Below are 17,884 nucleotides of genomic sequence, written 5' to 3'. Positions count from 1 at the left end.
CAAACATCAATTTGACTAAATATATTGAGAGCAATAATATTTTGAATACAAATGTATCCAAAAAATTCATTTATGTTCAAAATATTGCTACTCTCAATATCTTGGATTAAATTGATATTTGAGGGTATGAATATAATTATAAAAACTAGACAAACTCATAAAACCTAGTTTCACGTCATTCTTGTTGGTGCAACCTTAGGTCAAGGTTGACCTGGTTGACCAGACTCGAGTTGACCTGACTCGAGGTGTATTTTGATGTTTGACGATAATAAAAAAGTTGTATCTTGATGTTTGACAAGAATACAAACTTGGGAGATTGTGGGTGCAACCTTTGGTCAAGGTTGACCTGGTTGACCCGGCTTGAGTTGACCTGATTCGGGTAAAGTCCAAGTATGGAGACATGGCACGGGAAAAGTCCAAGTATGGAGACTTGACACGGAAAAGTCCAAGCAGGGAGCTTGGCACGGGAAAAGACCAAGTATGGAGACTTGGCATGGAAAAGTCCAAGCAGGGAGCTTGGCATGGGAGAAGTCCAAGTATGGAAGCTTGTGTTGGAACCCCGAAGTGTTTTGATGTGATCAAACAAGTTAAGTTAGGTCCTGCGTTGTTTAACCCTTGTGTAGTCGTGTGCAAACTTAGGAACCGAAAGTCGAGGCGGCGAAGCGCAGCAGCGAGGGCATGCGAAGGGCTGCACGAGGGGCGAGGCAAGGCGAGGGCTGTCCGCGAAGAGTACACGGTGGGCGAAGAACGGGCCGCGAGGTGAGGGAAGAAGAAGGAAGGTCGGAGGAGAAGGGGAACATGGGTTGGTGAGCCCTATCGGATGGCGAGATCACCCAAGCTAGTGGAGCCGAGGGACCCGGACGAGATGAGCTGAAGCGGAGCGGACGGAAAAGTCAACGAGTTGACTTTTGGGGTCCGGCGCCGGACCCCAGGGCGCCGGACCTCTCGGGAACCATCCAGGCGCCGGAACCATCCGGCGCCAGAATGAGGTTGACCAGATCGAGTCAAACTCGATCTGAGCTGAGGTTATAAGTTTTATCCCCAGTGGCCGGAACCCTTCGGGCTCGACCAAGGCTATAAATATAGCCTTGGTCCAAAACAAATCAATTAATCGAAACGGAACTTGTAATCAACTACGGCGGCTACTTTCTTCTTAATGAGGCTGTAGGCCAGGCGGAGGAGAATCGATAGTGCTTACATTCCTTGGATTAGCAATCCCCTGATTGCAAACCAAGTAAAAGTGTTTCTTTAATTAGTCTCTGCCGTTTTAATTACAAGTTTTTAAGTTAGTTGAATATCCGAGAAGGGTTTTTGGTTTTATTTTGTAGGGCAATTCACCCCTCCCCTCTTGCCGGCCTCCAAAGGGACCAGAGCAAGGGCGCTTCAAGAGGACTAACCGCAGATTGAAGCAACACGATAGCCGGACCAAGCATTGTCCCACCAAAATTCGAGGGAACTTCGCAGTGGAAGCGTCGTATGGAGGTATTCCTAAAACAGATTTTGAAATTCGATTTATTATGAAATATGGTTTTGTAGCTCCAACAGATAAAGATGGAAAGAAAAGAAGAGGCGATTGGACAAAGAAGGAGCAGGAATGAGTCGGTAGTGACATGCAGACATAACATCACCGCAGGGTTAGCATCGCCTCGAGGTCAACCACCAGGAAAACTATTTATCCGCTAAAGAACTTTGGGAGAAGTTCTTGGAACTCCACAAAGGCACGTAAGCAAAGCTCGCTAGAAGGGACATCCTCACAACAAACCGATGAACATCCATCCGGAGAAAGGTGAGAAAGTAGCCGGTCTACATGCAAAGGTAAAGAACTAGTTCTTGGTCTCGAAAACCTTGGTGAAAAGGTGACAAACCGGGACACTACGCACTCAACGCGTTTCCAAGAACTCCGGAGTGGACATCAATCGTCGATGCTTACTATATCTTAAAGACTTGGAGGTAAGTACTTTAGAAGAGTTGTTTTCTACACTTGAATTACGAAACTAGATATGCGGAGATATCAAAGGACACAACTATGGCACAACCAACAAGGATGAACCCAAGTCGAATCAGAGAGGCGATCAGAGCGTATATGGTAAGAAACTTTAAAAGTTTTTAGATCTAATAAATTTAAAATGCGAATCAAAAGAATCAAAAGGTAGAAGAAAGACGGTGCTACGGGATCGGAGGAGGGACACCTAAGAGAACCCTAAACTCAAAAGGCCAAAGGTCTCCCAAGAAACACACCTAAAAGCAACTTGGGACGACACTTCAGAATCGAGAAGCTCAAGAATATGTGGGATAGCACTAATGGCAAGCTACGATAGACAAAGTATATCGAACCTAGCATCGATGAAGGGAGCGACCTCGGATGAAAGCGGTGAAGCGGGGAGATTCAGGTTTCAAGTCAGCATGGTAAGTGAGGTATGCCTCTTACCCCTGATCTTTATTCTGGCATTAAGGCAATGACTAAATCCATGTATAAATTAGAAAATGAAAATATCAAATTAAAAAATGAAATTTTGGAAACAAAAAGAATTTTAGCAAAATCATGTCTTATAGAGGATTTTGATAAATTGAAAATTGAAAATGAAAAACTAAAAGAAGAAATAGAAAGATTGAAAAAATATAAAAGTTCAAATATTTCTACTTTTAGAAATTATAGAGGTTTAAATTGGTACTATAGATTTCATCAAAGTCAAATTAGAAATATATCAAAAATCTATGTACCTAGGAAATACTTGGTTAACCCTGTAGGTAGGAACCTCTACTGGGTTCCAAAAACTTGTCTAATTTAAAATTAGACTTAGCATTTTTCAGCAAGGAAATTAAACGACTAATTTCATTATGAGGCTTTGTCTAAGGAAGTGGTTGTTGCTCCAATAGCCAAGAAGGCCTAGTGCCTCGCCACGACCTGGAAGTCAAGTATCGAAATGAAAAGTTTAATTGACTAACTGAAAAAGAATTAATTTAATTTACCTAATGCTTTAAAAGAGTTATTCAATTTGTGTTAGAAAATATTTAAAAAATAATAATAATAATAATTTTTTTTTTGACTTAGAAAATTTCTGATAATTATTGACTTAGATATTTTTTTATTAACTTAGAAATTTTTATATGAATATTGTCTTAAATATTTTCCTTTAAAAATTGCCTTAGAAAGTTTTATGAAAATTCACTTAAATTTTCTTTACCTTAGACTTGTTTAAAGAACCCCTATTTTTAATGTGATCAAAGGGGGAGAAGAATGTTAAGTCTAGGGGGAGATATATAAACTTTTTTATGAAATATCTTTGGACTTAATTACAAATAAATTATTTTTATTGCATCTGTTTTTCCCTAGCTTAACTTGGGTTGCTCACATCAAAAAGGGTCCAAGGTGTTTGATGTGATCAAACAAGTTAAGTTAGATGTTAACCCTTGTTACAAGTGTCTGCGGGAACTTAGGAACACAAAGTCGGCGGCAGCGGAAGGAGGCGAGGAGAGGCCCAGCGGGCTTGGTGCGTCAGGGGCGAGAGTGTCATGAAGAGTACACCAGATACGTCGAAACGTCTCGAGAAGACGGAAGGAAGGCACGCTCGAGGAGAAGGAACATGGATTCGGGTGAGCCCTATTGGATGACGAGATCACCCAAGCTAGTGGGCCGGAGCAGAAGACCCGAAGGGCAGGCTGAACCAGGCGGAGGCAGACGGAAAAAGTCAACGAGTTGACTTTTGGGGTCCGGCGCCGGAACCATCCGGCGCCGGACCCCTCCGGCGCCCGGAATGAGGTTTTGACCAGATCGAGTCAAACTCGATCCGGAGGGATAAAGTTTTATCCCAGGCGCCGGAACCCTTCCAGGCTTAAAACTATAAATATAGCCTTGGTCGAGCTAATCAATTAATCGAGGCGGAGACTTGTAATCAACTTCGTTGCTTTACTTTCTTCTTATCGTCAACGGCAGCTACTCAGGAGAATCGAGAGGCTACATTCCTTGGATTAGCAATCCCCGATTGTAAACCTGTGTCTACTTTCCGTCTTAATTAGTCTCTGTTTTAATTACAAGTTTTTAAGTTAGTTGAATATCCGAGAAGGGTTTTGGTTTTATTTGTAGGCACCCCCTCCCCTCTCCGCCTCCAAAGGACCAACAGACTTGGCATGGGAAGTCGGAGAGGCTCGTGTAGCTCGCTGGACTAGGTCGAGAGGGCTGTAGCTCGCTCGTTCTGACTAGGCCGAGAGAGGCTCGGTAGAGTTCTCCGGGACTAGGTCGAGAGGGCTCGGTAGCTCGTTCGATCGTCTGGAGACATGTTGAGGAGGGCTCGGTGAACTCCTCGACGCTGCGGAGTCGGAGGGCTGGCGAAGTCTCGTGGTTCGGAGAGGCTCTCAGAACTCGGCTTCCGACCTGGGGCTCGGTAGCTCGTTCTGGGACGACGAGGCAGTCGGAGGGCTCGGGCTCATTCTGAGTGAGAGAGGGCGGGAGCTCGGGCCCGGACCGAGAAGTCGGAGAGGGCTCGGCGGCTCGTTCTCCGGACTAGGTCAGAGAGGCTCGGTAGCTCGTTCTTTGGACCGGATGATGGAGTGAGAGGGCTCGGTGGCTCATTTTCCGGACTAGGTCGAGAGGGGCTTTGGCTCGTTCTCTAGATCGGGAAGGCTTTGGAAATTGGATCGGTGTGACCGAGATCGCTGCTATAGTTATCGATCGGTAGTCTGATCGGTGCGAACGTCGATCGTATGTAGCTTTATCATCGGGTTATCGGTCCGTCAGAAGATCGTATCGAAGCAGGGATTCAGAGGGATTGGAGAAGGGGGATCGATCTCGATCCACATATCTGATCGGTCCACGGACCATCGGGATATAGAACCGATGCTGATCGGCATGACCGATCGAGGACCTCTGGACCGATCGGGATGGAGCTCGATCGGTCATATAGAGACTCGATGGCTGGATTGATTCTTCCTTGTCTTCTTCGCAGTGCAAGATATAAACCTCTGTGAAGGTGGAGCGAGAACTTCTTCTTCCTCCTTCATTGATTTGAGCTTTCGAGCTCCTCTTCGTTGAAGCTTCGTGAGCTTCCCTCGATTGGTTGATCACATTCTTTGCATCATCCAAGTTCTGACGCACTCTCTCCGACGTGAGAAGAAGGCAAAACTTGGTAGAGTGTATTTATATTCATATTATCTATTGTTTCTTGCTTTATTTCTTGTACTCCTTTATTCTTTGCTTAAAAGAGATTATGGGTTTCTCCACCCAAGGAGTTCTTATTATGTTTAGGGGGTCTCATCCACCGACGGATTGATAGGATTCCTCCACCTTACGGACACGCCGAGGAATAGGAGTATCATCTCCGAACCTCGTTATATCGTCGCGTTTGAGGTTTGATCTTCTCCATTTTCGTTTTTACATTGTATTTCCGCTGCGCTAACCTAAATTGTAGGAAGAAACGATAATTTGAGGTCGGCTATTCACACCCCCCCTCTCTAGCCGTATCCGAAGGTCCTAACAATTCTGAGCTCTTTAGGTCCATTAACAAATTTTAGCCGAAACTCTTTAGGTTTATTCGGCCAAAATCGTTTGATAGACCTAGAGTACTCGGAATGATGTGAAACTAGGTCCTATAAATTTGTCTAGTTCTTATAATTATATTCATGCCCTTAAACATTAATTTGACCTAATATATTGAGAGCAATAATTTTTTAAATACAAATATGTTTGAAAAATCTAATTCATGTTCAAAAAATAATTGCTCTTAATATATTGGGTAAAATTGATGTTTGAGGGTATTTGTACAATCAAGAGAATAAGACAAACACATAAGAACTAGTTTTGTATTATTTTGAGATCTCTAAGTTTATCAGCCAGTTTTGGCATAAACCGACTGATGGACCTAGAGACCTTGAAATGACATGAAGTTAGTTCCTATGTGTTTCTCTAGTTCTCCTGATTGTAAAAAAACTATCAAAAATTAATTTAACCCAATATATTGAGAGCATTAATTTTTTTTAATATTAATGTATCTAAAAATTAATTCGTGTTAAAAAAATCACTGCTTTTTATATTAGGCCAAATTGATATTTGAGGGCGTGAATATAATCATAAAAACTAGACAAATTATAAGATCTATTTTCACGTCATTCCGAACACTCTAGGGCTATCTACTGATTCTGATTTTGGCTAAATAAACTTAAAGAGTTTTGGCCAAAATTGGTTATTAGACCTAGAGAACTCGGAATGACATGAAACCAAGTCATACGAGTTCATCTAATTTTTATGATTATATTCCTGCTCTCAAATATCAATTTGACAAAATATATTAAGAGTGATAATTTTTTTTTATCATGAATTAGTTTTTCAGATATATTCGTATTCAAAAAAATCACTACTCTCAATATATTTAGGGTCGAAACTAGCTAATTGATCTAGAGATCTCGAAATAATATAAAATCAATTTCGATATATTTATTTAGTTTTTCTAATTATAAAAATACTATCAATCATTAATTTAACCTAATATATTGAAAGTAATAATTTTTTTAATACGAATAGATTAAAATTGACTATAAAAAAATCAATTCAATTGGAAATAATAGAAAGGGGAAAAAAAATGAAAATGAGAATAGTATAATTGGATCATTTATAAACTACCCTACATGATTTCAAAATCTTACCAGACTTTTTAAAATCAATAGTCTTGTATGACAAAAAAAAAAAAACAAAACAAAAAAAAAACAAAACAAGATTTGACTTTTTGACACTTGAAACCATCATTTTGGCTATGTTTACTCAAGAGTGTGGATGAGGAAAGGAAAGAAATTAACTATGGAAAATTATCTTTGGAGGAAGAGAAAAGAAATGGTGAAGAAATCTTTTCCTTTGCACACTTGTTTACCTTGATAGAGGAAGGTGAATACTTATGATGTAATTTTGTAAATCAAAAAGGGTGCATGCGTTATTTTTTTGGGTACATAGTGTAATTTTATGAGTTAAAAAGACTACATGCGTCATTTTTTTTGGTATATGGTGTAATTTTGTGAATGCAAAAGGGGTATATGCGTCATTTTTTTTTTCATCCGCTGTTTTCCGTCCGATTTTGAGGTGATCGATTTTGGCTCAAAAATTATCCGCGGATGGATTGCGTTACTTTTCCTTCGGAAAATTTTAATGAAGTAAACGACGAAAACTTTTCCACTGTGAAAACTTTTCCTTAGTTTTGCTTTCCACTCTCCCAAGTAAACATAGCCTTTATGTTCGCTGAGCAGGTACGTTGGGCCCATTGGTTCTGGTTCGGGCCCATTATGCTGACCTCGCTTCTGCTTTGGGAACACAAATCGGGTTCGTGTTCCAACCTTCCGGTTTAATTCCCAAACGCCGAGGCTCTGGCCCCCTTTCTAGTTTGCTTCCTCCTCTCTCTTCCACAAGCTCTCGGCCATCACCGAGGGAGAACGCGGCGGAGAAGGTAGCGAGTTAATCGGCCGGCGGCGGCGGCGGCGGCGGCGTTGCAGATTTGTTCTTGTAATTATCCCGTCCCCTAACTTCATAGACTTCTGCTTCCGATCTTTGCATGCGACGGCCGGATCTAGCAGAACCCCGCCGTGTTTATGGCATCACGTAATCCTTATACTCTCTCTTCTAGATGTGACCAGAGTGAGGATCGATCAATTGCCTATAGGCTTTCCTGCGAGAGGTCTTGCTAGGTCGTGAAATCGGATTCTCAACCTTAGTTTTATTCCTTAGATTTTTCCCTCCATGTTCTTTCTCTTAATCTATGTCAGAAGGAAAAATAATGTAAGACATTCGACCGCGTCTGTTCTCTCGATTAGAAAAGCTGCTTGTTGTTTATTTCAGTGTGCAAGGGGGCAATTTTAGTTAGTGTTCTAACATAATTTGCCACACGATGATATTATGATCAAAGACTACTTATTGCAATGTATTCCTTTGTTTGATTTTTTGGCTTGTTACAAAGAACTGCCTAAAACTTGTTCAACGCTCACACTGTCATGCATAATTTGGATGAACTATAAAGAAGCATCACTTTTAAAAACAATGCAATAGAACCTTTTACTAATACAAACTATCAAAATGCCGTGACAAGAGAGGAGTGACTTAATTCTCTGATAGTGTTCGGCTCCTCCTCAGAATCATAGTTTACCAAGTAATCAGGTCATCATCACCATGGCTTGGGGCTCTATTGTCCACTATACTAGTCATATAATGAATTTGTGAGGTCATAAACTTCTAGGCATTTTTATTGATGGTTTCTTTTGAGGCTGTTGGCTTGGATCCAAAAACCTCCTCTGGGGAATGGACAACGTTAGGTCTACCTTGTTGTGTAGATTTACTGTCTGATGAAGTTCTTCAGTAGGCGACTTTGGTTACCTCGACCTCGGTCACTTGCCTTTTCTCTGAGATTTCATGCTCTGCTGTCCTGTACCTGGTGTGACAATTTGATAAGGTGGTTTAGCACATAGGTTAGAGCGTCGAGCTGATCTTCAGAACCAGGTCTTTTGCAGGGTCAAGCTGGAGCAAATTGAAAGAGGGGGCTAGACTGAGTTGGGAACAAATGGTGAAAGATTAATGTGGGGGTTGAAGGTGATGACTAATGAGCTGACCGAGGTGTTTGGTCGAGGTGTACTATTGAGGTGGGCAACTGGAATGGGAGGAGTCACTGGAGCTTCTCTCTTTTTCTCTTGTTTTTTTTTTAAAATCTCAGATGTCATAGTTTGTGGAGGCTAAAATGTCCCTTACGTCATCGCTCATGTCAATATCTAGGCGGTCACTTGCTCCAGAGTTGATGTCACATGAGAGCATGGACTGATGATGTGGCAAGGTGCCTCAATGATTTCTAGGTGGTGCCTGCCGCCTAGATTAGAGTGGCATAGTGGGCTATGTGTCTGTCATGTATTATTGGTCTTTATGGATACTTTCTTTAAATTGTATCTGTCGTATTTTAAACTGATTTGCTTAATCCTTTGTGTGCTTTTGCAGGCTATTCATTGGAACGTTATCTGTCTTTAGTTTTGAGTGCCATATGAAGGACTTCATTTACTTCTAAAGTTAAATTATAGCTCGTCAAAAGAGATCAGCAGACATGTTCTCTTTGTTTTATGGTCTCTGGAATTATATGTTCAGCAAGACTGAATTCCGAGTTCTGATTCTTGGAGTTGACAAGGCTGGGAAAACTGTAATACTTTCCTATAAACTTTGATATCCATGAAAAGTAATATGTGTTTTTCTTCCAACTCTGCTATTCAAATTTTCCCCACTGCATTTGTTCACTATTCTATAAACAACTCATTTTTATTATGTACATTCTAAAGATTACTGTTGAGTTTGAGAGATGTTTTTAAATTTCAGACTTTGCTGGAGAAGTTGAAATCATTGTACTCAAACTCAGAGGGGCTCCCTCCCGATAGAATAGTTCCAACAGTTGGGCTGAATATTGGTCGAGTTGAGGCTTCAAATGCAAAACTTGTTTTTTGGGACCTTGGAGGTCAGGTATGCTCTGTGCCTACAAATGTTGAAGAAATTAAAAATCAATTTCAATTTTGTGTTCTTGAAATAGTTGTGAACTTGCAGCAGGTTTGACATAATATGTATATTTAGTTTAGGTTGATGAGCTATTTGACTTGAGAAGTGCTTTGACACACGCATTTATAATCTGAAAACTATAACAATAATATATAGTATATATCATTTTATTTGTCATTTGATTGAATTATGTCCATATTTATTCCTTTTCCTCATTTTCAATGTGTGTCTATCCTTCAGTTCTTAGTTTGAGTAAGCCTCATAATCTTATACTTTTAATGCACTTGTTAAGAAGTAATTTGGAGAGTGTTAAGGGTTTCTAAAATAATTTAGATCACGTACACTCTCTGCATATGAAATATATCCTTTTTCTTATGGATCTATCCTTGTGATAGCATTATGGTCTGCTAATTATTTACAGCACCTCTACCAGTTTTCTAGAACATGCATAAGTTATGAGTTTCTTAAGTTAAAAGTGGAAATGTGATTACCATATTAGATTAGTAAATGAAAAGGAGTTACATGTGATTGCCAAGTCATGAGTTGTGAAACAAGGTTCAAGCTGAGTTACATCAACATTGTTGTAATATATAATTTGTTTAGATTTGATTAATATGTTTTCATATTGAGTATTTCAATATTCTTCTTATTCAAATTAGTAGGTTATATTAAATACGATTATGTCCTGGTGGTTGGTTTGTGTCACGGAAAAGCCTTTTGCAATGTAGGGTAAGGTTGCGTACAATACACCCTTCCTTAGAACTCCTCATTGGTGGGAGCTTCGTGCACCGAACTGCCTTTATATTAAATACAATTGTATATACAATTGTCTTAGCATTTTTCATGTCTTGCGGAGGAGAAATAAAACTACATAAAGTTAAGGATCTATCCTTATGGAGTGGAAATACTTTATTATTCTTGTAATCATGGTTTAAAATTTCATATTATTTCGGACAAAATAGGCGAAACAAAATTTGTCATTCTGTCCGGAATTGGCACCGTGGGCCGTGGAGGCCTAGCAATGCCGTGGCAACCTCCACAGGGGTCGCAGAGGCGCCATGATCCTACGACAACCTTCGTGTGGTCCCGAGGTTGCAAGACGTTGCGCAAGTGTGAGGTAGCAAAAAAAAAAATTAAACTTAGGTTAATAATTTCAATCAACTTCTGGCTATATCTTGTCACTTCCCATTGGTGACCATCGTGGGCGCCCCTCACAGTCAAAGTAATCGGGGTGCCCGGAAGGGATTGGGGTGCCCGGAAGGGATCGGGACACCCGGAAGGGATTGGGGCGCCCGAAAGTGATTCGGGCGCTCTGACTTGTGAGAGCCGCCCACGCCTGCCCGCCACATGGGGTGTGAAAGCATGAGATGCCTGTGTGTGTGTGTGTAGGGATATGATATGTCGCACCTTTTATGCCGCACACCCCTTGAGCACTTAAAAAAAGCAATCGTTTTGAAAATTTCTTTGTGCTTAATAGTATAATCCAACTTCTAAACCCTGAAGACAAAATCTAGTTGGTATAACTGGTTACTTAAAAAAAATAAGCAAGGAAATAATATATATATATATATATATATATATATATATATATATATATATATATATATATATATGTTTTAATTTTGAAAATATATAATAAATTATTTAGCTGCAATCTCGTATTTTTCTTAAAAAAATATTTTATGTATATATTTTTTTTAATATTTAGATTAAATTTTTATTTTTAATTAATATATTTTATATTTAAAAAATATCAAAATCATATTAGCACGACACGATATGGTACTGAAACCGTATCGTTTCGATCATAAATAGAGCTCCAATATGGTTGGGATTTTAAACCATGGTTTTAATTCAAAAGCACTTCTTCCATAACCTTGTAAAGGTGGAGCATGTGAGTGACTCTGCATCATTAGGTTGATGAATTATCACAACTGGTTTAATATCAAGAAATGTTTCCCATTGAAAGTAGAAGTGCAGGATTGTAGTAACAAACACAAAAGCTCGGAGAATCACTGGTAGATTTCAATGTAATGCTAGGTTGTTAGTGGTGAATTAATGTCTTTGGTTATTGTTATTAGATGTTGGCATTTGAATGTGAATTTCAGTATCCTTTGAATCATCAACATTTGTGATTGAAGTTTTTATCCTGACTCTGGCAGATTGGTTTACGCACAATCTGGGAGAAATACTATGAGGAGGCACATGCTATAATGTATGTTATTGATGCCGCTTGTCCATCATCATTTGAAGATTCCAAATCAGCATTAGGTGAGTCCATGTGTGCTGGTAATATGTATTGAACCTGGTTGTACTTTTGAACCACTTCAGATCATGTCAAATATCTTTGATAAACTTCTCAGATCATTGGGCTATAATAAAATCTAACACATCTTGAATTGCTTGACAGAAAAAGTACTTAGGCATGAAGATTTAAGAGGGGCACCACTTCTGATACTAGCAAACAAGCAGGTTTGTGGAATTTTAATTTCAATACTTCTCTTGTATTTTCATAAGGATTATGGTCAGTGTAATAAGTTTTAAATTAGTACTCAGTACCCTTCATGTTATTGGTAAAATATCTTCTTTCGGAATTACTGAAAATTTAAATGCTTTTCTGTCATAAAATTTGATTGTTGTGCATTTCTTTTATCTGACTTGTCTTTTTGATATATTCTTCCATTTTACGAATCATGTGTTACGCTGGTAGAAATTACTTGTGGATAGACCAGGGTATGTGGGTTAGGCATAGGTTCAACTCACCTATGCCATGATATGCAACCCTAGCTACAAATGCAAAACACAAGCCGTTATCATGTTTAAGGACAATAAACATATAGCTTCATTTCTAAATCCATATTTTAACTGAGCTAAATCCTTGTTGAAAGTTAAGAAAAGTGTCAGAACTGTGTTCTGGCCCTGCAAATTGAGCTAATTTCAGTTCATTCCTAAGCTACTGTAGGTAGGCATGATTTAATATTTTGATTCAGACATGAATTGCCATTTTCTTTTTTTGTCTCCTATTCAAATAATCATAATTGCCTTGGTCACTTCAGTCATCTTTTACATAGTTATAAATTTTAACGTTGCCATCATCAGGATTTGTCAGGAGCAGTTTCGGCTGAGGAAATAGCAAGATATTTGGATCTGAAAGAGCTAAATGAAAGATTATATATGTTTGAAGCTGCATCTGCATTCAATGGGTGAGCTGATTTACTTTGATCCTCTAATTTCAGTATCTAGAAAATGTGATTAGAATCCTAAGCTATCCATTCATTGAGCTGCTCTGAACTGTATGATCTTAATACTATTTTCATATTCTGCAGAATAGGGATTAAATCTGCTATCAACTGGTTAGTAGACGCGATGGAAAGAAGCAAACGCACAGAAATGCTTAGAGTTCGGGCAGGTGTAAACAGGCATGTCTAATGATTTTAGCAATCTCTGACCACGTTGAGAATCTGGCATTCGATCCATATGAATCGCTTGTGATCTCAGGACAACGTTGCATTCTATGTCTCCTTGCATCATCATGAGGTGTTTATGCATCTGATTAGTTGTTTGTTCTCCTATATAGCATGGCATTTGTATATCTGTAAAAGTTTGAAAGCTACGTGGAAATATTCAATCCAGAATGGCTAATAAATTTAAAGGAAAATACATAGAAATGAATTTGGTCCATAGGAATACAAACACAGTGGTGCTCTAGTTCTTTTGTTTTCTTTTCACGATGCTAAAGACTGTCGTATTAGTTTGGGGAAATTTCATTTGCCTTTATGTATTATTCTTTTTGCAAAATGTCACAAATTTTGTTGTTGGTTAAATGACTCGCATTATTTCATAAGATGTCGTTCAGAGTGAAAATCTTGACAATGTCACTTGCCCTTGTATTAAATAAATAAATTTTAACTTTAAATTACTTATATTGGAGAGGTGGCAATTGGGTGGTCTGTACGTGCGCGATCTGATATGGATTTAGGCAGAGCACTACATGCATAATGTGCTAGCCTGGTTCAGATCCAGGCTATAAACCTTTCCTATTCTAGAAAAATTAATTTTTTTACCATCAATTAATTATTAATGCCTTTAAATTGTACTTTCTATTCTTGGAACAAATATTTAAATTTTGTTTCATTAAGTAATCGTTAGTACTTTTATTTTGTTTAATTACATATAATATAATGAAATGTTATGGTCATGGTTGTAGTTCTTATATTAAATAGCTTGAAATCTGATACGGATTATAATGAGCGGATCTTGAAGATGATGTGAGGGGTAAAGTTAAGATGATGTAGCGGTCAAAGCCAAAATGGGGGCGCTTCTCATATGATTCGATTGATTGCCCCGTGTTAAAATTTTAGGGTTCTATCCTAGTAGTTACAAAGTATGACACTTGAATAAAGTCGATCAGCTAGTCAAATATAAGGACTTTAGTATTTTACTCTATACGCCAACAAATAATGTACTTGATTAGTCAAGTAGTTGACCGAGTGCAAGGGAGCCTGATCCGGTGAAAACTTAACCAAGCTCTAAGTGTTTAGGCCTTATAAAACTTGTAGTATAAGATGACCGGACAAAAGTCGGTCTAACATAAGGTTCTCCGTGTACGCACGACCAGTTAGAGACCGGGCAGGTTCAAGGACACTTAGCCTTATAAAACTCTTAGTATAAAACTAGCCTAACAAAGGTCGGTCGAACATCAGGCTTTCTGTATACACTCGGCCGAGTAGAAATCGGACGGGCTTAAAGACACTTGCCTCATAAAGTTCTTAGTATAAGATTGACCGAACAAAGGTCGGTCGAATATAAGACTCTCCGTCTACACCTGGCCGGGCAAAGACCGGACGGGTTTAAGGACATTTGGTCTTATGAAACTCTCAGTATAAGACTGGTCCGACAAATACTGACCGAGCATAAGGCTCTCTGTCTACACCCGGACGGGCAAAGACCGGACGGGTTTAAGAACACTTGGTCTTATGAAACTCCCAGTATAAGACTGATTGGACAAAGGTCGGTCGAACATAAGGCTCTCTGTCTACGCTCGGCTGGGTAAAGGCCGAGCGGGTTTAAGGACACTGGGCCTCATAAAGTTCTTAGTATAAGGTCAGTCGAATAGAGGTCGGTCGAGCATGAGGATCCCTGTGTACGCCCAGCTGAGCAAAGATCGGACATGCTTAAAGACACTTATCCTTAGGAAACTCTATATATTTGTTAGGTCAGGCATAGGTCGACCGAGTTTAAGTTACCTAAAATAAAGCTTTAATATATATAATCTATCATATGGCTCATTGAATGGATCTCTTGCACACTATGAATACTATATTAACCTCTGAACATATATTGATAATATTTAATATATCACAGAGCAGATTGGTACTACAGCCGACCTTGTGGACCGATCGAGATACATTCAGTAGACAAGCAACAGACAACATTTTAACAGTCTGGCAGAATTGCCAGGGAATATTCCTTTGAGGCCTTCTTCGAAGGTTATTCTGTTTCTCATATTAATTGTAGGAGCATATTCTCTCAACTGCCTCAATAATAGTGTAAAGCATAAATAACAAAAGAGGTACATCTGTAGGTAGACAAAAGATTCCTCGGACTATTACTATAGAACACTCAGGCTGTACTTTCTTTCATCGACTAACAAACTCTCATACCAGACACCACCCCACGATAACAGAGGTTATGTGGGGTGGTATAAAAAGGGGGATCCTTTCCGTTAGCAAGGTATGCAAACATTTACATTTGAACCTTATTTTCACGTAAGCACTTTTCCTACTATTTTTCATCCACTTTATCAAAATCGTACTAACTTGAGTGTCGAAGGACCTAGCCAGGGATCCCCACCCTGGTCTTGGATCAGTAACGCTTTGTCGAATTGTCAGATTGTGCGTAGGATCGTTAAGGAATTCCATCGCCAGTTAAGGAGGTCTTCTGTCGGTCAACAAACCATCCATCTGAGCCAGTGCATCATCTCCCTACCCTTCAGATATGATCAAATTTGATGTTGTCTGTGGGAATCTTCGCCTGAATCAAGGCTTCGAGATAGAAGAGGCTGGAAAACTCACAACTGTTGCTCTAACGCTGGAGGAATTTGAGATGATCGTCGAGGTTCGAGTGCAAAAAGCATTACAGCAACGACAAGCGGCTACTAGTGGCATTCTTCTGCCACCCAACCTGGCAACGTCGACAATAGCACACCAACGAAAAAAAAGGAGTGCAAGAGGAAGACCCTACTCGTTTGCTTCCTGCGTTTATTTCACCAATCTAATGCCCCGAGCACTTTTTCGCACACTGCTTGAGCATTTGGGCCAAGGAGGAGTACTACAGGAGTCTTCTGGAGAAGCACCTGTCTAAGACAGGTGCAAAGGAAAAGCAATAGCTAGTGATAGCTCCCCTGTGCAAATTATTACCACGTTCTCTCAACGGGTACTAGATGATCTATTGCCAAAACATTATCAAAATCTGAATATAGGAGAATATTCGGGGACAACCGATTCGGAAGCCCATCTCCTCAAATTTAAAAACGCTGCTCTTCTTTAGCAATTTATGGACCGTGTAAAATGTTGAATATTCCTTACCACATTCGGTGGGGTAACCCAGTGATGGTTTAAACGACTGCCATATAACTCTATTCGTCGTTTCATGAACTTTCACAAGGTATTTCTCCATTACTTCTCTAGTAACCGACACCACTGTTGGATCGAATGAGTGCGATAGAGAAGGTGGGGGGGGGGGGGGGGGATTATCGTGCTTTTTAAAAAACTTTTCTTTTAAGAGATTAAAACAAAGTCGCGCAGCGGAAAGTAAAAAGAGACTCGTTCAGTTACTTGGTTCGAAGTCTAAGTCGACTCCTACTCCAAGGCCCGCGATCCTTGACCATACTGATGGTCAATCCACTATAACTCTTCTTTCTGAAAACCTCGGAAAGAAGCAGTGCGTGCAGATGAGCAAGATAGTAACAACCTACTATCTTACTGATAAATGAATACAATGCAAGCTAAAATAATATACCGACAAATGTGGAAGTTGAAGCTTGGTCAGTACTTCCGGACGGAGTAGCTTGAAGAGTTATAGAAGACTTGTAGCACGAGTAGCTTGTGCAGAGGAGAACTTTTTGTCAATCAGAAAGCATTACCCGGCCTCAGACTTCGAGCTTCTTTTTACAAGAATCATCGATGTTCGGTCGATCGATCCCTGGGTTCGGTCAACCGAACCAGCACCCTTCCTTCCTGGCTGAGATTCGATCTTGATTCAATCTTCGGCATTTAATGTTCATTAAGGGTTTGGTCGACCGATCCCCTTGTTCGGTCGACCGAACAGTCTCCTTCCTTGTTCATCGAGATTTGCTGAGATCCACACTTATTGCTGCATTAATGGTTGATTGTTCGGTCGATCGATCCATGGGTTCGGTCGACCGATCAACTCAATTTCCTTTTACTTCTGATCGGTGCTATTTGAACTGGTCTGTGCTGAGTCATAAGGGTTTGGTCGACCGATCTTACTGTTCGATCGACCGATCAAGCTTTTACCGGACTCTGGTCTGTTCTGGTCTGATATGAAAACTGCTTTGATTTTACCTTGTTCGGTCGACTGATCCAGCCGAATCTACAAAACAGTGTTAGATAATAATCCTGCAAAACAGATGGTAGCACAGTAATATAATAATGCATAAGTAATATAAGATAGTAGAACTATTTTGATCTCAACTTGGAAACCTTCCCGATTTCTCCAGTTGGATCAGCGACCTTAGGTTGTTCCCTTCAGGAACCCGACCTCACTGTCGCTCCTTTAGTTGTTTACCTCAACCTACCTGCTAAACTTTGATCATTCAGATCTAGTTTGAACTTTTCACTTAGCCTTGATCGGCTCCCCAGAACTTTTCCCTTGATCTTCGGTCCTCCAGACCTCACAATCACACAGCCAAGCGTCAGGTCCTCTTGACCCACTTGGACTTTCACCTAGGTTCCACGATCTACTAAGACTTCTCCTGCCTAGCCTCCAACTAGGTCTTTCTCGGTTGAGTAAACAGCTTGCATATTCAGTCAACTTGTTAGATCACAACAAGACTTAACTTGAATCTTTGACAACATCAAAACTTAGGTTTGATTATAGTGCAACCTACACCAACAACCACAACAAAACCCCCTGGAGCCTTTTTTCACTCAAACAGTGGCCTAAAAAGACATTTCGAGTCTATATTAAGATATTTAATCAAGTTACTACAGATATTCCCACAACCACCTGAGAGATTTTGGTGAGCGTCTTTTCTCAAGGGCTCACCGATAATAATTTTTTCCACGATTTAGGTAGGAAAACCTCCAACTAACTTTGATCTACCGATCAAACAGACAACTGAATTTATTAATGTTAAAGAAGCAT

At 39.8% G+C, this 17,884-nt stretch overlaps 1 protein-coding gene across 1 annotated transcript; it reads left to right on the top strand.

The window, feature by feature from the left end:
* Positions 1 to 7,323: 7,323 nt before the first annotated feature.
* Positions 7,324 to 13,177, top strand: LOC122032509 (ADP-ribosylation factor-related protein 1-like). Its single transcript, XM_042591806.1, has 7 exons — positions 7,324 to 7,480; positions 8,954 to 9,149; positions 9,323 to 9,463; positions 11,659 to 11,767; positions 11,907 to 11,968; positions 12,596 to 12,699; positions 12,823 to 13,177. Exons 2-7 carry the CDS (start codon positions 9,057 to 9,059, stop codon positions 12,923 to 12,925), a joined length of 612 nt encoding a protein of 203 aa, XP_042447740.1. The 5' UTR covers positions 7,324 to 7,480; positions 8,954 to 9,056; the 3' UTR covers positions 12,926 to 13,177.
* The last annotated feature ends 4,707 nt before the right edge of the window (positions 13,178 to 17,884 follow it).

The sequence above is a fragment of the Zingiber officinale genome, chromosome 11A (assembly GCF_018446385.1).
Source record: "Zingiber officinale cultivar Zhangliang chromosome 11A, Zo_v1.1, whole genome shotgun sequence".
Lineage (NCBI taxonomy): Eukaryota > Viridiplantae > Streptophyta > Magnoliopsida > Zingiberales > Zingiberaceae > Zingiber > Zingiber officinale.
The sequence above is the reverse complement of the archived record's forward strand: the minus strand, read 5'-3'. Positions and strand labels throughout refer to the sequence as shown.

Coding starts and splice junctions, on each gene's coding strand:
- LOC122032509 (XM_042591806.1), top strand. CDS start 9,057: ATGTTCTCTTTGTTTTATGGTCTCTGGAATTATATGTTCAGCAAGACT. Junction 11,969..12,595: donor TGATACTAGCAAACAAGCAG/GTTTGTGGAATT, acceptor TGCCATCATCAG/GATTTGTCAGGAGCAGTTTC. Junction 12,700..12,822: donor GCTGCATCTGCATTCAATGG/GTGAGCTGATTT, acceptor CATATTCTGCAG/AATAGGGATTAAATCTGCTA.